At 39.5% G+C, this 24,660-nt stretch overlaps 2 protein-coding genes across 3 annotated transcripts in view; both read right to left on the reverse strand.

Annotated features, from left to right (window-relative positions):
• Nucleotides 1-14,322: 14,322 nt before the first annotated feature.
• On the reverse strand, nucleotides 14,323-21,299 carry klf5a (Kruppel like factor 5a). 2 transcript variants are annotated; one of them, XM_058380446.1, is made up of 5 exons: nucleotides 21,121-21,299; nucleotides 20,783-20,908; nucleotides 18,507-19,368; nucleotides 17,763-17,822; nucleotides 14,323-14,726 (listed from the first exon to the last, which is right to left on the reverse strand). In XM_058380446.1, exons 2-5 carry the CDS (start codon nucleotides 20,897-20,899, stop codon nucleotides 14,548-14,550), a joined length of 1,218 nt encoding a protein of 405 aa, XP_058236429.1. In that variant the 5' UTR covers nucleotides 20,900-20,908; nucleotides 21,121-21,299; the 3' UTR covers nucleotides 14,323-14,547. The 2 variants fall into 2 exon arrangements, with proteins under 2 accessions (XP_058236429.1, XP_058236428.1); XM_058380445.1 differs by lacking the exon at nucleotides 21,121-21,299 and having other exon boundaries at nucleotides 20,783-21,113.
• A 2,030-nt stretch (nucleotides 21,300-23,329) lies between these two features.
• The window catches only part of pibf1 (progesterone immunomodulatory binding factor 1), a 42,979-nt gene continuing 41,648 nt past the window's right edge, over nucleotides 23,330-24,660 (reverse strand). The window contains exon 18 of the mRNA XM_058380444.1: nucleotides 23,330-23,488. Coding sequence (XP_058236427.1) covers nucleotides 23,435-23,488 — 54 coding nt within the window. The 3' untranslated portion in view covers nucleotides 23,330-23,434. The remainder of the gene's footprint in view (nucleotides 23,489-24,660) is intronic.

The raw sequence follows: 24,660 nt of genomic DNA on the forward strand, positions 1-24,660 counted from the left end.
GCTGGAACAAATGATCTGCATTTACATTACTTCTCATGGGAAAATTTGTTTCACAATACAAACGTTCGCCTTAAGAACTCTCCTCCAGAACAAATTCAATTCGGATGCCGAGGTTCCACTGTATCTAGAGCCTTTGAAGTCTTTATTATCGTCACAGTGGAATTCTTTTTTTTTGCATATCCCAGCTTTGGAAGTTAGGGTCAGAGAACAGGGGCAGCTATGATCCAGCACCCCAGAGCAGGGAGGGTTAAGGGCTTCGCTTAAGGACCCAACAGTGCAGCTTGGCAATGCTGGGGCTTGACCTCTGACCTTCTGATCAACAACCCAATCCTTAACCTCTTGATCATGTACAAAAATACATTAAGCCTCACTGCCAAACCGCTTAGTCCATATTCTTTATTTCTTTAGGATGTTTCGGATCCCAGGGGATGTCATGTCTTGCTGGGGTCCTGTGTGTAGTTTTGAAAGGCCAAAGTGGACCAGCTGGGAGTAATATCACCATTTTTGGGGCATCACCCTGCAATCCATCCGGCAGATGGAGAGAATAAATCAGGAAATAACGAGTCTTTAATACATGTCATGACCAGTAGACATGTGGGCTTGGTTTCTCCTCTAGGCCAGAAAAACCTGCTATAGGCCAGAAACGCCTACTGGATAACTGCTAACAAAAGAGGGAGTGTGTACAGGAAACTGTCCAGTATAAGCAAAAACAATCATCTACTAGAGTTAGTGTCACTGGTAAGAGAATGTGACATTTGAATGTTGCCTGAAGCTCCTAGTCGTTCTGCTGCTGGTTCGAGTAATGAAAGAGAGTAATGGGAATGTCTGTCATCATTTGAATGAAATCAAATGCATCTGAACATTTGAAGATATTTTGCATATATGTGGATTTCTCAGCATTCATGTTCTTCCGTTTTTTTAAATAATCTGCTCATGAATATGGGTTAGACAAAATGAGACGTTTGGAAGTGGACTATTACACTCTAAAAGTCAAGGTTTAGTTAATGGGAGCTCAATATACACTACCAGTCAAAAGTTTGGACACACCTTCTAATTCCATGGTCTTTCCTGATGTTTATTTCTTTCTACATTGTAAGACAATGCTGAAGGCGGCCGAAATACACAATAATCTCGTTTGAACAGTTGATATTGAGATATGTCTGCTACTGATGCTCTGTAAAGCCTTCATAACGGCTCTAATCTGAGGTGCTGTTAATTGGTGATTTCTGAGGCTGGTAACTCTAAACGAACTTCTCCTCTGCAGCAGAGGTCAGTTTTGGTCTTGCTTTCCTGGGATGGTCTTCATGTGAGCCAGTTTCATCATGGTGCTTGATGGGTTTTGCAAATGCACTTGACAATACTGTTCTTGCAAGAACTATTCCAGAACACCTGACCTTCGTGTCTTAAAATAACAACTGACTGGTGTTTGTTGTCATTACATATGGATTACTTAAGTCCATGTGTGTTATTTCATAGTTTTGACATCTCCAGTATTGTTCTAGAATGTAGAAAATAAATCCCTAAACAAAAAACACTGAATTAAAAGGTGTGTCCAAACTTTTGACTGGTAGTGTATATGTATATATATATATTTAATTCTGAGAATCTAATTCAATACAGATGAATAACAAGTAATATTTTAAAACAACAGCCCATGTTCCAAATATACAGTCTGTCGTTGTGACAGTCATGTTGCTTTTTTAGAAGCTCATAATGCCAGCTCATTGAGACACGTCTTCCATTTTATTTTCCTAACGCACTGGTGTGAAAGTGTGAAGAGGCTGAATCATGCCCTGTGGCTCAGCAAGCCAATGAATCATTCCTTATTTAGCACATACATGTGTAGCTTACCAGCATCCCCAGCTGCTCTAGCAATGCATTCAAGCCAAAAAAATGTTTTAAAAAAGCGTCATCGTTTTCCAATCATGCTCCGGATAAATTTCAAAACTTACATTTAAATGTCAACCATGCAGAGAGAAACCGCAAGTAAGCTTGAATAATCAGGTTTAACATCAATAAAATACATTTACCATTTGCACCCCCGAGTTTCCTATAGGGCCTCTCTTCAGATCCAGCAAACTTAGCTGATGTTTGAAAAGGGAAAGTACCCACTTGAAAACAGTTGTCCATTAAGGCATTATGATGGTGATTAGAACCATAAGAGCAAGCCACTGTGTGTTCGCTCACGGCTTGTTATGTTTCCACAGCATGCAGAGAACAGGTCCTCCTCCACAAATGGCCCGTGTTGTGCTAGCACGTGGGTGGTCTGTAAAGCAACACTGGAAAAATCCCACCGAAAACAGCGTGTAGCACCGGCCCCAGGCCAGGAGCCCAGATGTGACAGTAATTGTTATTAATCTCCTCCATAAGCCGGTAGCTGGTCCAGCTTGCGAACATGGAAGGGAAGCAAAAGTGATCCGAATCAGTCTAATAATAAGGAAAGTTAATAAAGAAAGATGTCTGCATGTTTGCCTGGAAATGGCTGTAAAACTATTCAGCTGATGTGAGAACACTGTCTGATTACTTTTTCTTTTCTTTTCTTTTCTTTTATTTTAAGACACAGAAATTAAATCCAGTTTGATTGTTCAAGAGGTCTTTTTAAAAAAATACCCGGTTCGTCATTGATCCTGTGGTTTGTTTGTTTTTCGTTTTTATAAATAACAAGAACGAACACAGATGAAAGGAAGAATCATAATTGAAAGTGAAGTTTGAATCGAATTCTTATCACTTAACACGTCATCTCTAAAAGCTCTCGCGGTGACAGTAGATGCTTGGTGTAGGGTGACAGGTGAGAGAGTAAGACTAAAAAAGAAAATAATAATAATTACAGGTTGTAAGGTGTTGATAACTTTTTGGAGAGTTGACAATTATGTGCCAAACCGTCACTGTCAATTGAAAATCAGCATTATTTTAGAGCCTCGATTGCAAAATAATAGCATCTGGAGAGCGATGATTAATGTTTTGCAACAGGAGAAGTGAGCAAAAGGAGGTTTAAATAGCATAAATGTGTGTGTTTAACATCAAATCACTGCATCAAATCACGATCACATTTTCATTAATCCCCTTTGACAACACTCCGGGTCGTGCTTTTGTTCTGTCGTGGCAAAGCACTGCTCCTATGTATCGATCAAACTGGGCCAGGTTATGAGAAAGTGCAACGAGTCTCACTCAAAAGCCAGGGAGTGGGGAAGAGTTAGGGGCCTTCAACTTTAGAGCAATAATGTTCACCCCGGGGGTCTGGAGCTCTGTTGTACAGAAAGGGGGAGGACGAAGAGATGAAGAAAAAAAAAAAAAATGAGAGGGAGGAAAGAGAAGAGAAGACCTGTAGGAGGAATGCCCAAGAGCAACCTTGAAGAACCTCCTGATAAATTCCAACGGAGCCTCCATTGTTTGCCTGCCTTTGACATCTGAAGTCTATTAGGGACAGGGGCCGAGGTTCGTCCTGAGAATCAAACCAGGAACATATGAGAAATTCCCCGTCTTGTTCGGAGCAATGAAAGCATTTATTTTCCTTTGCCGTGTTTCCTGATCTCATATCAAAAGGAGTATTGTTTCTCTGCTCACCGGGGTTCCTCAACGTTTTGGCAGCTTGTAATTCGGTTGCACCCCGAGAGAGTACCGATGTCTCATAAAGCAAACAGTGCAATCAGCAAACAACGTCCGTCCGCAAGAGAGTGAAAAACACCAAGAGTCTCAGAACCTATAGACGGGGGCTCGGAGGAAACATCGTGCCAAGATCTTAATGAGAATCAAATGGAACTTAAAGATGCAAGTTCCTGTTTCAAATTGGAAATGATGAGGCTGATGGGTTGAACAACTCGCATTAACAGTTTTGGGATATCAGGAGAGGGTGGATTTTTTTTTTTTTTTTTTAATCACGTGTCCTAAATCCAAGCGGACCGTGCAACGGATGGCTGGCGTAATACAGCCGGAGGTGGCTGGGAAAAAAAATAAAAAATCTGTGAAGAAATTCAAAAACTCCTTTCAGATGAGCTCAGACTCTGTTAATGCTTCTGTTTAACACTGTTAAAGTCGAGTCTGGACATTAAATATTCAGCTAATACACTTTTATTAGCCTTTATTTCTTGGTGTTGCTCCAGTACAATTAGAGGTTGTGAATACAGTCATTTTGTAGCAGAGACTTTACTGAAAATCTGAAATAGGTGTATGTTCAGGTTATGGCACAGCAATATAGATAATAGATAAGATAGATAAGATATGAAATTCTTTCATGCATGCTTTAGCAAATACAGCGATTATAAGCGGGTTAAACTGGGCTACTTGCCTACCGTTGTCAAAGCATTAGGGATGTAAATGGATCCAAGTACAATAACACTGAACTAATACGTATTTTAAACAAATGCAGACACTAACGGGACGTTCAGGCCTTCCAAATGCTTGTTGAAAAGGCTCACAGGGTATCTGGTTGAGATTGTTGTGCAAAAAAGGACTAGGGACGAAAGAGGAAGGTTTTTACTTTCATGTTGGTGAACGTTCAGATATGAAGGTCACTCTGGCCAAAAAAATAGTCATTAAATGGTCATTAACATGAATCGCAGTGTGGCGCATTTCCAAGGTTTGTTTCATTTTATGAATGGTTTAAAATGGGTTGTTAAAGGTTTGTGGTAGCTCAAGTGGTTAAGGTTCTGGGTTGTTCATCAGAAGATTGGAGTTCAAGCCCCAGCACTGCCAAGTTGCCACAGTAGAGCCCTTGAGCAAGGTCCCCAAGGTCCAGAACTCCAGGGGTGCTGCATCATGGCTAACCCTGCACTCTGTTCCTAAACATCCAAGTATAGGGCATATAAAGATTTTTACTGTGCAGTAATGTATATGTAACAAATAAAGGCTACTTAAACTAATAAAATCTTAATTAATACAGGTACAGATTCAGATACAGACAGTGGCACTGGATTACACCCCTAGCCCAGATGTATACAACCCAAGCACAGAATGCAGGCACACTGATAGGGTGAGAGTGAGAACTTATGAATTTGCATCACATTTTGCACTCTTTAGCAATACAGTAAAATAACCATTTAACTGCTAGAACTGGAAACAATCGCTCCAGTATGGACGTGTTGAATGAGGTGAGAGGGAGCTGATCAAATCCCTTGCTCCAACAGTGGAACACCTAGACCAGGATATGGGACAGCACTGTGCTTTGTGGGTAGCACATTGTGCTGAAGTTATGAATTAGGCATGACCAAGTGGACTAGCCACACAACATTTTTTAGAGGGTCCCAGAGACCACACTCATGAAGGGCATTGCATTGCTCAGAAACATTGCTCATTGAACAGCAACTACAGATCTGTGGATCCTGTGATCTGGCTTCTTCCCTGTTACCATAGATGAACCAAATCATCTACTGTTCACCTTTGATCCTTTTGAAGGATGTTACTCACAATTCCAGAACTAGACCCCAGATGCTTGGCTCATGGCCACAAAATGGTCAGCAAAACCATGCGTTCTAATGCTGCATTGACGTCCAGCACTTGACCGACCTTGATGACTGCCTCCACAAGCAGTTCTTCTCTTCCAAATACATTTAGAGCATTTGGCAGAGCAACTTACAATTTATCTCATTTTATACAAGTGGGTTAGGGGCCTTGCTCAGGGGCCCAGCAGTGGCAGCTTGGTGGATCTAGGATTCAAACTCACAGCCTTTGGGTCAATAGTTCAACACCTTAACCACTAAGCTACCACATCCACAAATGAAGGGTAGCCCCTAGCCAGGTCACTTGTGAAGTGGGACCTTGCAGTCCAGGAAACACTCCTGAACCTAAGAGCACAGTGGACCTGCATGCCTTTTGGTCGAAGATGTTTCATGAATTCACCACGGTTCCCTCAAGATCCCAGTGTAGAATCTCTCCCTTGTGCTGGAACTTCTTCTTATGAGCCTTTAACTGCTTTTTGGCTAAACAAGAGTGGACCGAAAAGAATGGAAGAGCTGCATGTAGCATGGTACAAGGATACAATTTCTCATCAGTGAATAGTTGTGAAATAGAAATTTAGTTATGTAACTGTTGATCTCTTGGATCTGATCTGATGTGAAGCTTCCAGGTAAAGATGGCTGTATGACAGAAGGATTTATTGCATATACTGCGTCATAGATTGCTTTGTGACTCTTTTGGAACATCTCAGCATGCCTGCATGCACTGACAAGAAGGTATCCATGTGATTCTCGCCGCCTCTGGTGGTTAGCCAGGGTTCATGGAACCACAGTTACGTAACTAGCGTTTCCTTTCACCTGTGAACCTTAAAGTCACACAAGTTTTTTTTCCTCTTCTCGGCTCTTGGCCATCGGATAAGATACGTACCTCTGGCACGGCATGAGTAACCATTACTGCTTTGGTGGTTGCTTTTTCATGAGTTTTTGGTGTTCAGCAGCAACATGTTCTTCTTTCCTCAGGCTTAAGCAACAGAAAAGGTGATACAAAAGTCAGCATTGATTTATTAAAAGTGATTTGATGGGGAATTCAGACTCATTCTACTTCCTGGACCTCCCTGATCCATCCTGATGCCTACTTCCGGCTGGAGTTTTATTACTTAGAAACTACGGAAAATGACCTCCAACATGGAGCCTGGAGCTACATGAAACTGCTGTGGATGGGACCACTTAGAAACCATGAAGATGGCTTTAGGGCTGCAATTGATACGATCAGTTTTATGTTCAAGTCTCCATCAGTGAACAAAACAGACTTCATTCTCGTTGAAGGAATTTCCTGGTTACACAATTGCACTTTATTTGCATATAGTTTACAAATATAGAAAAGGAATGGTTTATTATCACAGTATCTGCTGTCACTCAGATGAAGGTGGCTTCCCTGTAGTGTCTTAAGGTTTCTTCCTCATATCATCTCAGAGTTTTTCTTCACCACAGTCACCTCTGGCTTAGGGATAAACTTTTTCATTTAATGTCCAGTGTTATTATATCCATAAAAAATTGAATTATCATTTGAATTCTTCACAGTGTGAACATACAGAAAAATGATGATGGTGAAGTTCTTCCTCTGTGAAAAGAGAGATCATCCTTACTCTCAGTTCTGCGTTAGGTCACATTACTACTCAGTATATAAACAAACAACATTTCCACTGATGTATTTTAAAGATATTCCAATATACGTCTTACACGTGCTCCAGAATCTCAGATTTATTTGATTTCAGTGGATTCTCCTGTGTCTTGCGTTCTCGTGATGTTTTCTCTCTCTTCTCCGCTTTTGAATCTGTCTCGTCTCAGATGCTGGTTTTGTAAACAAAGTTAAGAGGGTCTGTTCTCGGTCCACTGGGTAGCTGAAAGCCTAAACTGGTGGAAATAACGTCTCACAGAAAGCTTAACGCTTCTGCTTATCATCAGATATAAGAACACTCGAATATAAGAAGTCGTATTAGCAGGTACAATAGAGTTAGTCTCAAGTTTATTGTCATGGGCTATATATTAAATTCTATACAATTCTATAAAATTCGAAGAATTTGTATAAAATGCTATAAAAATTCTATATCTCGTGCTTGACTTTTGTTGTGCACTTCTAAAACAGACAGAGAGTAATAATTAATCATTAATACCATTTAATAATAACTGTTTTTGTTTTGTTGTTTTTTGTTGTTGTTGTTGTTGTTTTCAAAAAGAAGCAAGCGAAATAGTAAAAACTGTAAACTATCTATGGCCATAAATTGACATATTTGGAGATATTAAACATACATTACTTGAAATGATTAATTGTTCTAGCAAGCAAAATAAATACATAAATAAATGCATAAATAAATAAATAAATAAAGCTATTTATTTACTTAATATACTAACTAAATACATACAAAATAAAAAATAATAATAAAATAAAAACTAAAATTATATTTTAAAGCTATTTATTAACATTATTAATAATTTATTATTAACTATTACTATTATACTGCTACTTTCAGTAATTCCCAAGTTTTCTCTAAATGTAAGATCATTATTATTATTATTATTATTATTATTATTATTATTATTAATAAACATTATTTCTAAGAAAATCCTTATAAATAGTTATTTAAATTATTTTTTTCACATTTTTTACATTTACATTAAAAACATTATCATTATTATTATTATTATTATTATTAATGCTATTAATTTCAGACATGCCAGCAATGCTATATCCGGTTTTAGTCCTTATTTTCAATTTAAAATATATTTATATGAATAAAAGCTAAACTGTATCTCATTTTATTTCAAATATTAGAATATGACCTATTTATAATAATTCTATGCATCATAAAATGCAAAATCAATAATTCATTGTTATTTTACAAAAAGAAATATCTTGACAGAATGTACTGAATGTAGCCAGGATTTCCTTTTACTGCACTACAATAAATTAAAAATTTTACAAAATATCTACAAAATATTTCCACACAGTTTAATTTACTCATCTCACACATGTTCTCCTGGTAGATTTCTTTTTAGATTAAGTATTTATTTCTATTAAGAGGAAGTAAAACTGATGTACCGGTAGAATAAGTTCTCGAGTCTCAGAACAGATTAATGACACTGAACGATCTTAATAAGGAACATGACATACATCTTTCTACAGGAGAGATATTTTCTGTTTAGTTGTGTCCATGTTGATGTTCGAGTGTCTTTATCACGTCTCACTCCACAGTGGAGGTTAATATGAAGCTCATATGAAAGCAGACACTCAGAGCTTTAAGAATTTGTAGTGTTTTATAAGTATTTCTGTTTTTATCTAGCCTACTAGTGGAAATATTTTCATAGAAAAGTTCCAAATAAACAAAAACGGTTCATTTTTTCCAACACAAATGTTTGTATCTTCAGAGTAAATGCTGATATCAAACCCATATTTGCTCTCTGAGATGCTCCAAGCTCCAAGCTCAAATTTCATCTTCAACCAGTAAAATTCTGTGTAAGGTTCTCCAACAGAGGGAAAAACACTCGTCTAAAACAGACTCGTTTTAGATCAGACTCACAGCCTGGACATCATTCATTACTGATTGAAAACGTCCCAATAAGTCCAGTTCTGCTGCTGGAGTGGAATATCAGTGTGCTGGTACAAAGGGATCAACAGGAGCAAAAATCTATATCAAGGTAATATATTGTTTGTATAATATGGATGGATGGATGGATGGATGGATAGTTAGATGGGTAGGTAGGCAGATAAATGGATAGATAGATGGATAGATTGATGGATAGATGGATGGATGGATGGATAAATTTATAACTTCCAGCAATATCCACAAGCATAGATAATAAAGTAATAAATAAACTTAAAAAATAAAATCCTAAATACTGGAAATTAAGTGTACGAAATATAACAAAAAAAATATAAGAAATAATATATAATAAAATAAAATATAACCAAAAAAAATACTAAATACTAGAAATGTAAAGGTTCAAGAGATAAGTATCTCCTTGGTTAATTTATCATATTTTTTAATATTTCTATTACGTTTTTTAGATTTCTACTTTTCTTTAAAGGACAGTCACTACACGTCGTATCGTGTACGATTTTGTTTGTGACAAATAAAATTTGAACTGGAAGTAACGTGTGAAATAATCCAGCAGTAAGGACGTGACGTGGACGTGAGGTCAGAGGTGGAGAAAGCAGATCAGTTCCAAGAGGAATACCAGTGGAAGAACACAACCACAGACAAACACAAGCGGTGAAAAGGTCACTGTGATTTATTTTTTTTAATTCATTTATTAGGTTTTGTTTCATTCAGTTGGCAAAAAAACAACTTTTGTCAATTTGACGACAACGAATTTTAGAAATATCATCTGAGAATCTATAAAATAAGTACAAAAAAAATATTCAAAATAACATCAAGGAGAAAAACAAAACAAAACAAAACAAAAACAAAAAAAAAATCGACACACCACAAAGATGCAGAGTAATATGTTGGTGCCCCTCAATTTCATTAAAAAAAAAATAATCAAATAATATTTACAATAAAATGAAGAATATTTACAATAAGGTAGTTTAGTTACACGAGAAAAAAAAAAGAAAAGAAAAAGTCCCATTTGTCAAATTTTCTCTTCATTGAAGCCTGCGAAATAAATAAGTTAATTTTTTTTCTTTACAGGAAGAACGAGATAGCCCTCTTTTTCAAGAAATTAAAAAAAAAAAAAAAAAAAAAAAAAAGGCTGCTGTCGTGGGTAACCGAATCGCTGCCAAGAGTAAACATGGTTTGGTTTTTATTTATTTATTTTATTTTATTTTATTGTTGTTGTTCTAAAAACTTGTTGAGAGAAAGAAAACCCCAGAAGGCACTTGAAGATGAAATGTGTTCCTGTGGTGTAACTCGGACAGAACAGTTTGTGCGGTCTTATACATTCAAGCTAATGCACCAGTGACAGTAAGAACAAAATGGCCGGCATGCTCGTTTGTGTGTGTGTGTGTGTGTGTGTGTAGGTCTGTACAAATCATCCAGCTGTCTGCATCGCTTTAATATCCCTCTCGTTCCATTTATACGCGGCCGTTCAATAATTCAAGCCGTAATTGCAGCTCAGTAGCAGTACATTATTATCCCTTTCTTTCAGAAGCTATAAATACGTCAAGCTCGCAGTCGGAGCGAGGGAGAGAGAAAGAAAGAGAGAGAGAGAAAGAAAGAGAGAGAGTGAGAGATATAGATAGTGAGAGAAAGAAAGAGAGAGAGAGAGAGAGAGAAAGAGAGAGGGAGAGAAAGAGAGAGAGAGTGAGAGAGAGAGAGAGAGTGAGAGAGAGAGAGGGAGTGTCTCGGACTAAACGACGTGATCGGATTTATTCTCGAGGAGTCCGGTTTAAACAGTACTTGATCCAGTGACAATGAAACCCATTTCCAGTCTGATTGAAGTGCAAAACGAAACAAAGCGAAGGAAAATTCCTAAAGATTTCAAAAAGATGGAAATAATAATAATAAAAAAAAATCCGTGTTTCCTTTCATTCCAGTTCCAGACATTTAGAAGAACAAAAATCCAATTTAAAAGAAAAGTCCTGGATCTGCGCATTGTGGTGACCAGGGGAATTCTGGGTAAAGCAGAAGGATGTGCGGAAATCAGTGAGATGAGATGAGATGAGATGACATGAGATGAGATGAGATGAGATGACATGAGATGAGATGAGATTAAATATGAGATGAGATTAAATATGAGATGAGAGGAGATATGAGATGAGAGGAGAGATGAGATGAGAGGAGATATGAGATGAGAGGAGAGATGAGATGAGAGGAGAGATGAGATGAGAGGAAATGATGAGAAAGTTTAAAAAAAAAAAAAAAAAAAAGGGAGATATGAATATATTTACACTGCCAGGGAAAAGCTTTTAAACATCTGGAGTCGCTGCTCGGGTCCAGATGTGTGTTGAAATCAGATAAATAAGAGAAAAGGGTCAATAAGTGCTTTGTTCATTACACAGAGGGTTTGGTCCAAAGTTTTGTCAAAAGCATTGCGTCTCGGATAAAAAAAAAACAATTTAAAAATGTTTAAAAAAATTAATAATAATGATAATAATAATAATGATAATAATAATAATAATAATAATAAAAGTTGTTATGCCTCTAAATATAGGCAATATGACGTTCTGAATAAAATCTATTCCATTAGTTAAAGTTTAGCGTCAAAAATAAAATGTAAAAAATAAGTCCAATAAAAGGTTTTGTTCATATAGAAATATTCCTGCACGCTGAATTGATTTATTTTCTTCTTTGGTTGCTTTTGGAGTTTTCTGGCTGTAAAACATCTCTGCGAGTCAAATTTCACTTTAGATATAAAAAAAAAGATCTTAAGGAAAAAAGTCAAATCCAGGCGTCACTCGTTCATCACTCGTTCATCACTCGTTCATCACTCGTTCATCCGATTTCCAGTAAAAATAAACGCTTAAAGTGTAGATCTGTAAATTCCACACCATAAATGCAGCCTTTAGAAACTTTTGACTGACAGTGCTGGAGAGAGAGAGGGAGAGAGAGAGGGATTGTTACTGAACGAGTGTCAGTAAGTGAACACAGCTGGATTTTTTGCCCTTTATAAAGGTCCAGCTGTTGATGATGATGTTGAAGTGATGAAGGTAAAGAGATCAGTCTGTCAGAGCGATTAGCCGAACATCCAGGTCTTACATACTGTATAAAAATGACAGGATCGGTGCTAATAGAGAGAGAGAAAGAAATAGAGGGAGAAAGTGTGTTTGTGTGTGTGTGTGTGTGTGTTTGTGTGTGTGTGTGTGTGAGATTAAAAAAAAGGAAAGTAAAGAGGCATGTAATGAAGGCCATGTTGTAGCAGTAATGTCAGCAGCTCAGAGCTTGTTCAAACACGTGAGAGGAAAAAGATTCACCTTCAGACTGAAGACTCGTCCTAGTACACAAGAGTGTGTGTGTGTGTGTGTTGTTCTAGTGTCTCTTCTGATGAGCACAGCTGTGTGTGTGTTGGAGTGAACATGATTGTCAGTGTGTGTGTTTATGTGTGTAGAGAATGAACTTGATTGTGTGTGTGTGTGTGTGTGTGTGTGGATATTTTAACACGATTGTCAGTTTGTGTGTTTGTAGAGAATGAAAATGTGTGTGTGTGGGTTTGTGTGTAGAGAATCAACATGATTGTCAATGTGTGTGTTGTGTGTTTGTGTCGATGTGAGTGTGTTATGTTGTGTTTTGTGTGTGGGTAGAGAATGAACATGATTGTCAGTGTGTGTGTGTGTGTATGTGTTTTGTGTGTGTGTGTTGTGTTTTGTGTGTGTTGTGTTTTGTGTGTGTTGTGTTTTGTGTGTGGGTAGAGAATGAACATGATTGTCAGTGTGTGTGTGTGTTGTGTTTTGTGTGTGTGTTGTGTTTTGTGTGTGTGTTGTGTTTTGTGTGTGTTGTGTTTTGTGTGTGTTGTGTTTTGTGTGTGGGTAGAGAATGAACATGATTGTCAGTGTGTGTGTGTGTGTTGTGTTGTGTTTTGTGTGTGTGTTGTGTTTTGTGTGTGTTGTGTTTTGTGTGTGGGTAGAGAATGAACATGATTGTCAGTGTGTGTGTGTGTGTTGTGTTGTGTTTTGTGTGTGTTGTGTTTTGTGTGTGTTGTGTTTTGTGTGTGGGTAGAGAATGAACATGATTGTCAGTGTGTGTGTGTGTGTGTGTTGTGTTTTGTGTGTGTGTGTTGTGTTTTGTGTGTGTTGTGTTTTGTGTGTGTTGTGTTTTGTGTGTGGGTAGAGAATGAACATGATTGTCAGTGTGTGTGTGTGTTGTGTTTTGTGTGTGTGTGTTGTGTTTTGTGTGTGTTGTGTTTTGTGTGTGTTGTGTTTTGTGTGTGGGTAGAGAATGAACATGATTGTCAGTGTGTGTATGTGTTGTGTTTTGTGTGTGTGTGTGTGTGTTGTGTTTTGTGTGTGTGTGTGTGTTGTGTTTTGTGTGTGTTGTGTTGTGTTTTGTGTGTGTGTTGTGTTTTGTGTGTGTGTGTGTTGTGTGTGGGTAGAGAATGAACATGATTGTCAGTGTGTGTGTGTGTGTATGTGTTGTGTTTTGTGTGTGTGTGTTGTGTTTTGTGTGTGTGTGTGTGTTGTGTTTTGTGTGTGGGTAGAGAATGAACATGATTGTCAGTGTGTGTGTGTGTGTGTGTTGTGTTTTGTGTGTGTGTGTGTTGTGTTTTGTGTGTGTTGTGTTTTGTGTGTGGGTAGAGAATGAACATGATTGTCAGTGTGTGTATGTGTTGTGTTTTGTGTGTGTGTGTGTTGTGTTTTGTGTGTGTGTGTGTTGTGTGTGGGTAGAGAATGAACATGATTGTCAGTGTGTGTGTGTGTGTGTGTTGTGTTTTGTGTGTGTGTGTTGTGTTTTGTGTGTGTGTGTGTGTTGTGTTTTGTGTGTGGGTAGAGAATGAACATGATTGTCAGTGTGTGTGTGTGTTGTGTTTTGTGTGTGTGTGTGTTGAGTTTTGTGTGTGTGTGTGTTGTGTTTTGTGTGTGTGTTGTGTTTTGTGTGTGGGTAGAGAATGAACATGATTGTCAGTGTGTGTGTGTGTGTTGTGTTTTGTGTGTGTGTGTGTTGTGTTTTGTGTGTGTGTTGTGTTTTGTGTGTGGGTAGAGAATGAACATGATTGTCAGTGTGTGTGTGTGTGTTGTGTTTTGTGTGTGTGTGTGTTGTGTTTTGTGTGTGTGTTGTGTTTTGTGTGTGGGTAGAGAATGAACATGATTGTCAGTGTGTGTGTGTGTGTGTGTTGTGTTTTGTGTGTGTGTGTGTGTTGTGTTTTGTGTGTGGGTAGAGAATGAACATGATTGTCAGTGTGTGTGTGTGTTGTGTTTTGTGTGTGTTGTGTTTTGTGTGTGTGTGTGTTGTGTTTTGTGTGTGGGTAGAGAATGAACATGATTGTCAGTGTGTGTGTGTGTTGTGTTTTGTGTGTGTGTGTGTGTTGTGTTTTGTGTGTGTGTGTGTTGTGTTTTGTGTGTGTGTGTGTGTTGTGTTTTGTGTGTGGGTAGAGAATGAACATGATTGTCAGTTTGTCAGTGTGTGTGTGTGTGTGTGTGTGTGTGTGTGTGTACAGTAATTCCCTCTATAAATGCATGTAGTCGTTGTGTAGTCGTTGTGTAGTGTGTGTGAGTGTGTAGCGCTCAGTTCTGGTGCCTCTTCATGTGCAGAGCGAGGTGGTCTGAGCGGGAGAAGCTGCGGCTGCACACTGCGCACTGGAAGGGTTTAGCCCCGGTGTGTTTGCGGAAGTGGCGCGTGAGCTCGTCTGAGCGAGCGAATCTCCAGTCACACCCTTCCCATGTGCACCTGTATGGCTTCTCACCTACAACAACAACAACCGGGAGAAGAAGGGAGGGAAGAAAAAAAAAACACAAAACATGAAACAATAAACATCAGATTCAGCGAAAAAATTCCATGAGTCCATACAAACAACGCTAACCATCCCTTCTTCTTTTTTTTTCTTTCTTTTTCTTTTTTCTGCCTACAATTTGAAAAATGTGATCAGAGGTCATGTTGGTTCCTCTTGTTTTTGTTCCATGTCAGTAAACCACACTGACTAACACCTGTACACACAATGCCCTAAAAAAAACTAAACCTACAGCTTCACATCCAACCTGAGAGGTCGATCTCTCTCAAAAAAAAAAAAATTAAAAATTAAACTTAAATTAAAATAAACCTACAGCTTCAAATTCTACCTGAGAGGTCAATCTCTCTCTCAAAAAAAAAATAAATAAAAAATTTAAATAAAATTAAAATAAACCTACAGCTTCAAATTCTACCTGAGAGGTCAATCTCTCTCAAAAAATAAAAAAATTAAAAATTAAAATAAAATTAAAATAAACCTACAACTTCAAATTCTACCTGAGAGATCAATCTCTCTCTCAAAAAAAATTAAAAAATTAAACTTAAATTAAAATAAACCTACAGCTTCAAATTCTACCTGAGAGATCAATCTCTCTCTCAAAAAAAATAAAATAAAAATGAAAATAAAAATAAACCTACAGCTTCAAATCCAACCTGAGAGATCAATCTCTGTCTCAAAAATAAATAAATAAATAAATAAAAATAAACCTACTGCTTCAAATCCAACCTGAGAGATCAATCTCTCTCTCAAAAATAAATAAATAAATAAATAAAAAAACAAAACAAAAAAAACCCTACAGCTTCAAATCCAACCGGAGAAATCAAGTTCACTCTCAAAAAATAAAAAATAAAAAATAAAAATATAAATAAAAAGCCCTACAGCTTCAAATCCAACCTGAGAGATCAATCTCTCTCTAAAAATAAATAAATAAATAAATAAATAAATAAATAAATAAATAAATAAATAAAAATAAACCTACAGCTTCAAATCCAACCTGAGAGATCAATCTCTTTCTCCAAAAAATTAAAAAAAAATACCTTAAAATAAAAATAAAAAAACATACAGAGAGATTCTGAGAGGTCAATCTCTCTCTCTCTCTCTCTCTCTCTCTCTCTCTCAAAAAAAAAAAAGAAGCACAGAGCTATGCAGCATGCCAGCTTGTCAAGATCAAATACGTTAAGTCTGTCGAAGAAAAAGACGGCCACTGTTTGTCTTTCCCAAGCGTTTTAAAGCCAGTTCTGCGAAAACCAAACAAAGCATCTTCTCTCTGAAACGAACCTCGTTTGATAATCTGCTTGTTTTTTTTTTTGTTTTTTTTTTTTAATGCCACGCAGGTAAAGAATGAGACTTGGCCTAGAAATTTGGCGTGAGCCTTGACAGGTTTATCCAGCCTGCGATGAAAACAGCTCGCAACGATTTTCATCATGTTTGGAGAAAAGAAGAAGAAGAAGATATGGAAGAAGATTGCTGATGAAAGAGAAGACGATACGTAACCTAAGCCTGGTTTTTGAGCTGGGAGCCAAACGAAAACACCGGGAGACAAACGGAATAAATTTGGAAGCGAAGCTAAAGGGTGCTAGAGGTTAGATTCACCTGTAACGTCTGAAAAGCGTGAGGAGGAGAAGAATAAAGGCTGGAAGATAATTAGGCGTAAACGCTGAGCTCAAGCGTACGTGTGAGGCTCGGGCACAGGTGAAACCAGTCCCAAATGAGGAATCCTGTAATGACTTGTTTTGGCGAGATCGTCTCGGCACATGGCGCGCCTGGGGGGCTTCTCCCCCCCCCTCTCCTGAGACACGGGGAATTAGAGTGTAGCTCAGGTGATTAGCCGGCGTAAAGCCTCTTTCAGACAGGAGAGAAGCTTCATAAAGAGGAAAAGAGAGAGAGAGCGAGAGAGAGAGAAAGACACAGAGAGTGAGAGAGAGAGAGAGAGAAACCTGTCCTCCTTGTTGTACCAGTTCAAATGGCCTGCTTAATAGATGCTGATGAGGAGGATCATGTGGAGTCCCAAACAGTTTGGAGGTTAGCAGGGATAATTTAGTTCCTTTTTACAACACAACGAATCTGGTGTGTGTGTGTGTGTTTGATTGCTATGACAACATTAATGACTCCACCAGACTTACGAGACATAAAAGAGAGGAAGAGAGAAAGATTCATTGATTGTTTTTGTTTGTTTTATTTTTTAAAAACAAAACTAGTTCTGTCTTTAAAACCTGTGTAGATTTATTGTACAGTCATGTCAGGAGTCAGGAGTCAGGAGTGGGTGACCTTATCTAATCTCAATGAGGGCCGAAGCAAGCTGCCACTTCAGATTTATGGCTTGTTTGCCGTCATAAAGTCGCTTCTTAGAAAAACGGCCTAACAAGCAGCGATGGCCTTTTGTTTGTTTTCCTTCCACGCACTCAAGGCCATGCTGCACCGCTACGTAGTTACTCCCGAAATGTTATAACGCTGCTTGCGACACCAGATGTTCAGGGAAATGGGGGGGTGGGGGGGGTGTTGGTAATGGGATGAAAAGAGGCTCGAATCTGTTCGGGATATCGATTCGAACCGAACCACCGAAAATCTGGAAATGTCCTCCAGAGTTCGATATGAGCGAGATAGCTTTCAGGCAGAGTGCGGGGAGAATGAATGTGAGGGCATGCCAACCAGCTCCCTCCTGCCTAGCAACATGACCCGAAACACCCAAAATAAAGAAGTGGCGCTGTTGTGACAGGCCCAAATAAAAACCCGGCTTTAATTCGGGGTGGGGTAGAAAGAGAAGAGAAGAGAAGAGAAGAGAAGAGAAGAGAAGAGAAGAGAAGAGAAGAGAAGAGAAGAACTGATGAGAAGAAAAGACAAGAGAAGAGAAGAACTGATGAGAAGAGATAGGAAAAGAAGAGAAGAGAAGAGAAGAGAAGAGAAGAGAAGAGAAGAGAAGAGAAGAGAAGAGAAGAGAAGAGAAGAGAAGAGAAATAAAACATTATGAGAAGAGAAGAGAAGAGAGGTTCTTACCGGTGTGTGTCCTCAGATGAGCTTTCAGATGCGAGGATTTGGTGTAAACCTTCTTGCAACCTGTAAGACAAACAGCAGAGTGAATGAAGGAAATGAACAGAGCAAGTCACATCAACAGTAAAACTCAGAGTCTAAGTGGGAACATTTTCTTTGGCTTCGGTAATGTTTCCATTCCATTTGAGAAGCTAAAAACCAATCTCATCTTGTTAGCAGTAAACCCCCTCCCTCCCCCCGTCCAGCCAAGCGGTGATGGCTTCTAAATGGCGGAGCGTGGCGTTTCAGATGAACTGCTTAGCGTAAATGCACTATTAATGGTGTCATGAGGCTTGCCTGTTTTACAATCTGGTCGGTCAATTTGATGCAACAGGATTCAATAACAATCGTGGGGGGGGGGAGTCGGGGGGCTGACGTCAGCTCCCTCGCATTAATTCAGAGGCCTGGTTAAAAGGCTTTGGCCCGGGTTTGAATTATTCAACAGCGGATCGTTCTCGGTGAGGAAGCGCAAGAGAAAAAGGAAGAGAGTGCTCGGAGAGTCGGATGAGGCGATCGGTGTAATTTATAAACCTACACCTGAATATGAAAGAGCTCCTAAACGAAACACTTAGTGAGTGCAGTGGGTGGTGTCTTTGATTTGATGTTTAAAACTCAAACTGATAGCAACAACTCCACCTTCTAGAATATTCTCACTTTCTCAATTACAAATTGTCTGTGGCAATGAGTTAAGAATAAAGTAATGCTTCATACCTGGGAAGTCACAGTGGTGTATCCGCCTCTTCTCGAGGTCAGGATTTGTCCTGCGGTTGTACCGGACGGGCATGACCCCGGCGCTGGGGGTCACGTGCGCCCGTGTGGATGTGGGTGCTTGATGAACGGGCATGTGGCAGGCCATTTTGGACGCGATGGTGGCGGCATAAGATGGCGGAGGCGTCAGGTTGTGCAGCAGCTCTTTCTGCCGGTCTGGGCTGCCCGGCTCGGAGGTGGGCGGCGAGGGAGGAAGGTAGGGCGCTTTGACCTGTGTGTGGCCCTGAGTGAAGTGACCTGAGGGGCCGAGCGGATACGCAGCCGTGGGCATGGCGCAGTATGGCTTGTTGGCAGTCTGTGTGGCTGCTAAGTGCAGGTCGTGGAAGGACGGCACCTCTGATGACATGGCATGGGCGTGAGAGTCCTGAATGGGAACGTCCAGCTCCGAGCTGAGCAGCTGAAACAGATGGCCGTCCTGGGGAAGCTCAAAAGATGGCATTTCCTGCTTGATGTAGATGCCGTTGGATGCGTCGCCTGCATCCATGTTAGCGCATTGTGCCGAGGGCGAGCTGAAGATGGTAGTGAAATCGGGGAGAGACGGAGCGACGGAACAGTCTGGAGCCGGAGAGAAGGTTGAGCTCACGGGTTTGCTTTTCACCTGGCTGGGGACAGAGTGGCGTTGCGGGCGGCACAGGCTGCCGCGCAGGTACGCGATGTCAGGTAGGTACACGTTCATGTTGATGCTGTAAGGGGAGCCCTGCTCATCGCAGAAAAACTCCACAGAGGGGCTATCCTGGCACGGCTTCTTGACTGCCGGAGAGTCCTGCATCTGAGGTGTCAGGTATTTGTCCATTTCAAGCTTCGCCTGGAGGAGGAAAAAAACAGTGGAGATCTGGGTTTAAACTCCCGTACGCAAGGATATGTCACAGGAGGACTATTTCATGACAGGTGGAATGCATGTGCTGCAAAGATTCAGAAGAAATCATGAAGGGAATCAACACCCTGTCAGAAAACGCTCTGAGATTCTTAACTGGTTATAATTTAAGATCGTATATGTGTATATTATATATATATATGTATATATAGCTGTTATGATTTTCAGCTGAATTTCATAAGCAGCCCGGAATGTGTGCTATGTGAGCAGCAGGTGACGCGGGGGAACACTTGAGCAGAAACATGCACGTAGAACAGCAGGGAAAGTTTTAAAATAGACATCTAGCAAACGCATCGAGGTCTTCACTTTTCCAGTGCAAGTCTGAAACAGAAACACATGGACAAGGTGGCCTTTGGGTCTTTGAGCAAGACGCTTAACTCTCAGCCGCTGATCTGAGGCTCGGTCCTGAGTGGACGAGCGAACGTCAAGGGTTTTGAGGTGCAGATGAGTCCAGCAGGGACTCTGTCCAGACTGCACACAAGGGAATACATTTTCCTGCTGCGGTCATACCTCAACTATGACGAGGGACGGATGAGGTTGTTGGGGTTTTTTTTTTGCAGTCAGCAGCCAAACATTTATCACACAGCCTTCAGTAGGTATCCGCTACATTCCCCCCTGCACTGTAAAACAGAGCTCATACATACCGCGGGCCCAAAACAGACTTTGCTGACGCGCGGAAACCGGCAGCTTCACACTCACACACACACACACACACACAATCTCTCTCTCTCACACACACACACTCAGCTTTTCCATATAAACCTCAAGCCAATTATCATTAGAGCGCAATCAGCGGGAAACGGCCAGTCGAACCCGCCGGTTATCCGCACGCGCTTGCGCCGGGGGTGACACCCGGAATGTCGGGTCTGCTGCCCTGAAGTGCACGCGCTATTTTTGGACTTTTTTTTTTGGACGTCCAGCTGTTCTCTTTCACGATTGCTCGGAAGTTTCACTCTAGGATCGCCTGGAGAGACGAGCGTGTGAGGGCGAGGCGGCGGCGGCGGAATCAGATGTTAGCGGAGGTTCAGTGACACCAAGAGACCCCGAGACTCTACAGTGAACCCGCATCATCTCTCTTTCACTCTCTCTCTCTCTCTCACACACACACACACACACAACACATATATAAACACACGCGGGGAAATCCCGAGTGGTAAAATAAACAAGGACGTATTATGGCACGGGAAACAGACATGCGTCTCAGACATGAGACAAGGACACACCTCTGATCTTCCATGCAATACACGGCGTTTATATAAAAATATATATCTATGATGCTGATTATTATTATTATTATTATTATAGGAATAATATTGATTATTATTATTATTATTATGATCGTTACCTGCGCGTATTCGTTGGCCAGTCCCCTGTCGGTGTCGGTGAACAGAGCGGATTCCTCCTGAAAGCCTTTCATCAGCGGCAGAAAGTCCTCGTGTCCCGTTAACAGCGTGGCTGCCATAACGGCCCGCTACGATGAACGGCGTCCGCGGAAGAAGAAAAAAATAAAAAATAATAAAAAATAATGACGATTTTCCTTGTCAGAGACGTGCGGCGGTGAATGTGCGAGCGAGCGAGTGTGTGTGAGTGCGTGGCGCATGGACCGAGTGCACGCGCTAGAGTGCGTGCTTCTGTGTGTATGCCTGTGTTTGAGTGTGTGTGTGTGTGTGTGTATATACACACCCCGTGCTCACGGCGGATATCCCGGTTTCTGCCTCCTCCCGTCTCAGAGCCTCAGCGATATGAGGCTGCTGAATGGGCGGGGCGTGGCGTGGCGGGGCACAGCCGAGATTAGGAAAGTGAAGAAGCTACACCTCTCACCGCTTGTGCTGGAGCTGCGTGTGTCTCAAATCACACACTAGTGCACTACAGAGGAGCTACAAACAACAACAACAACAACAACAACAACAACAACAAATTCATTTGTACTGAGTATGTGACGGTCTGGACGGTTCGATTAAACGATCTTTATCGCGATCATATGTACGATCATGCTGATGGGATGTTTAAACAGAAATTTATTTTTAAATATATTAAATCAATGTAATAAATGAATCTAAATAAAAAATAAAACAATAATAGTCATATAAATTAAAAAAATAAATAAATAAAAAATTATAAATAAACCAATTAATTAATCAATCAATCAATCAATCAATTAATTAATATAAATATATATATAAATATATAAATAAATAAATAAATAAATAAATAAATAAATAAATAAATACATTTTGGTTAATGTTGGGGCAAAAGAAATAAAATAATACATACATCATTTTTTCTCCTCCAAACAATTGCCACCAGCTAGGCAAGGATAACACACGCCTCCTCAGAGACACTTGGAGGAAAGTGCAATCTGCCCTCTTCCACATACACGACCTCACAGACGCTCACGATCGGTCCGTATCTCTGTGGTTGAGAGAGGAGTGCGATTAGGCTCCTCCCACCTAGAGACTACGGGCTAATTTTGCTGGCTATCAGCTACGTCTGGGATCTCCAGACGCAGACAAATACGTCATCTATCACAGCACTGACATATCTGCCTATTTAAAATGTAAAAAACATAAATCAAAATTGATCAAATGTACTGCTTTGGAAAGCAGCAGTACAACAAAACAAGTGGTGTGTAAAATATAAAGAATAGAGATAGAGTATATATATAACCCGGGGTTGAATGGAGGTTGTATTTTGAGATGTACCTTGGTGACGTTCCTTTTGCATCACCCCTCCAAACGAATCCCTGGTGACACGAACGCTGCATCATGCATCATAAAACTATCAAGATATGACTTATAGCATATCGCCACCGCCTACAGTACAGTGTGTGTGTGTCAGCCTACATCCTAAAGCGTACGTCAAAACCATATCTCACACCATCCCGGGTTGCCATAGCGACTAGGCGTGTACTATAGGGCTTCATGTCACGCCGCACGTAGGATTCGGGTGCGTAGTTTACCATGTTGTTTGGAGAGGAGTCATAGTAATTCAGACTAATTAATAGTTTTGGAAGAAGGGTGCAGGTGGAAAAAAACGCAAGTCTATGGGTGGAGTTTCTTCGGGATGGTTTACACATAACCGTTCGGGAACAAATCCAAAAGAAATCGATTTGTTGAAACAAAATCCGGGGAACATGAAAGGGGAAAAACGTGGAAGTACAGGCAGTGTTGTGTTTCTCTGGTTTCTGTTGCATAATATAAAAGACTGGGGAAAGGAAATTATGATTATAGAGTGTAGTAGTCTTGTAAAAACTGAGAATTGTTTTTGTACGCAGTTTTGCCAAGCTCTGGCAACCCTGGTTGTAGTCAGAATGTAGTATGAGGTTTAGGACGTAACCGAGTTTGAGGTCACTTTTCTGAGCAGAGATGTCAAAGCTCCGAAGCAGAAATGGAGCCACACACGAGTGAAAAGTTTGGACCAAAACAAAACAAATCATACATTCTCGAGATGAAGGAAAAATGTAATCATTTACAGTGTCACCAAAACAAACCAAAAAAAAAAAAAAAAAAGATGATAGATCAGTTCTTATCTCCTGTCGAAGATGAGCGATAAGGATCGAAGCAGCTCCTCCTGCTAGCACTACAACTGGCCCATAGAAGAGGAGACAGACGAGTCTTACGGTATGCAAGGCTCTGTCTATTTATAAACCACAGTGTGTGTAGCTCCTTGGCGATTAAAAAGAAGAAGCCTGAGACTCCTGTTACAATAAAAGCTCAGCAGACAAAAGAGAGCTGGTCTGAATATTCTAGACATTTCCACCATAAGCCGTCTTCAAACGGCTGCGCCATACGTGATGACACACGAACACACACAAACACGCCTACTGAGTACAAACAATGCTGCAGTAATCAAACACATTCAGCAATAAAAAATAATAATAAAAATAATAATAAAAAACATGTGTTCTGTGTTTGTTTTTTTTTATTTAAAATAATACTGTACACAAAGTCTGTAACTAAAACTTGTAGTTAGTGTTCCTCTGGTAAAACAAGTCAGGTCATTTGGACTTCGCCTTGAGCTTTCTGGGCCACTCAGGAACGTCTTTATTGGTCTGTGAACGAGAGAAAACAAGCTATTTCAGGCTGCTCCTGTGAACTTTGCTACCTTTGAGGTTTCATAAAAAGATACGAAATGCCCGGTTTGGCGCAAAGCAAACAACCTCGAACCCGTTACAGGGTTTAGGAGAAGGCGTGCGGAAAGCCGGGGACGATACGGACCACGGGGTTGTACAAGAATCACATTCTAAAGATAGTGCGGTGTAACTTAACCACAAATTATTAGCCCTGATTCAATATTAGCTCCGTATCGCACGCTTTCCTAACCCTGTCGAGTCTCATGAACACCATCGGGCTTCTCGTACACAAAACATGAAAAGAAAAAGTTTAAAAAAAACTTGTATATAATTTCCTAGGATGTTGCTACTAAATAAATAAATAAATAAAACAAAACAATAAAAAAGTAGCGTTTTTGTTTTTTTATATTAATATATTTATGTTGATTTAGTAATAAAAATGTATTAATATATAAAATATAAAATATATATATTTTATATATATATATATATATATATATATATATATATATAATTAAAAAATATATAATAAAATTAATAATTATTAAATATATAATAGTACAAATGTAATAATGTACACCAGAACAATTAAGCAACTATTACAAATCTTTAATCAAAGAAATATTTATCCATTTATTGTACATCTGGTGTCGAGAAAGTTAGTTCTTGTGATCAATTACATTACAATGGCTATAAAAATGATTCTCTCTTAATTTTTTTCTCTCTTGTGAATGCAATGGACAAAAAAATTAAATTAATTTAAATGAATAAATAAATAAATAAATAAATAAATAAATAAATAATTTGTCTTGTCCTGAAGACTTTCTCCATGCTGCAGCTTTAGCACTGAAACTGGAGACTCCTTCCATAATTCCTTAACCAAATCACATCTGCTTACAGAAAACTATCACATTATCAATTAGACTACAATAACAGAAGTTACGTAAAATGTTATTTAAAAAACATCCAAGTTGTTACCATAGAAACAGTAAGGCATCAGAATGACCGCATTGATATCTAGCTTACTCAAGAACTTCTGAGTATATATACTGGGTGTGGTGAATACTGTACTGGGTGTCGTATATATTTTTTTCTACCGGATTTGTGACAGGAAGCCATGTAGTGCTCACGGTCAGAGCCAACACTGATTA

The sequence above is a fragment of the Hemibagrus wyckioides genome, linkage group LG26 (genome assembly GCF_019097595.1).
Source record: "Hemibagrus wyckioides isolate EC202008001 linkage group LG26, SWU_Hwy_1.0, whole genome shotgun sequence".
Taxonomy (NCBI): Eukaryota; Metazoa; Chordata; class Actinopteri; order Siluriformes; family Bagridae; genus Hemibagrus; species Hemibagrus wyckioides.

Excerpts from the sequence above, each read along its gene's own strand:
- klf5a (XM_058380446.1), bottom strand. The coding sequence starts at position 20,899 with ATGGCAGCCACGCTGTTAACGGGACACGAGGACTTTCTGCCGCTGATG. Across the intron at positions 17,823-18,506 it reads ACACCACTGTGACTTCCCAG|GTTGCAAGAAGGTTTACACC; the intron begins GTATGAAGCATT and ends TTTGTCTTACAG. Across the intron at positions 14,727-17,762 it reads TCATCTGAGGACACACACCG|GTGAGAAGCCATACAGGTGC; the intron begins GTAAGAACCTCT and ends TTGTTGTTGTAG.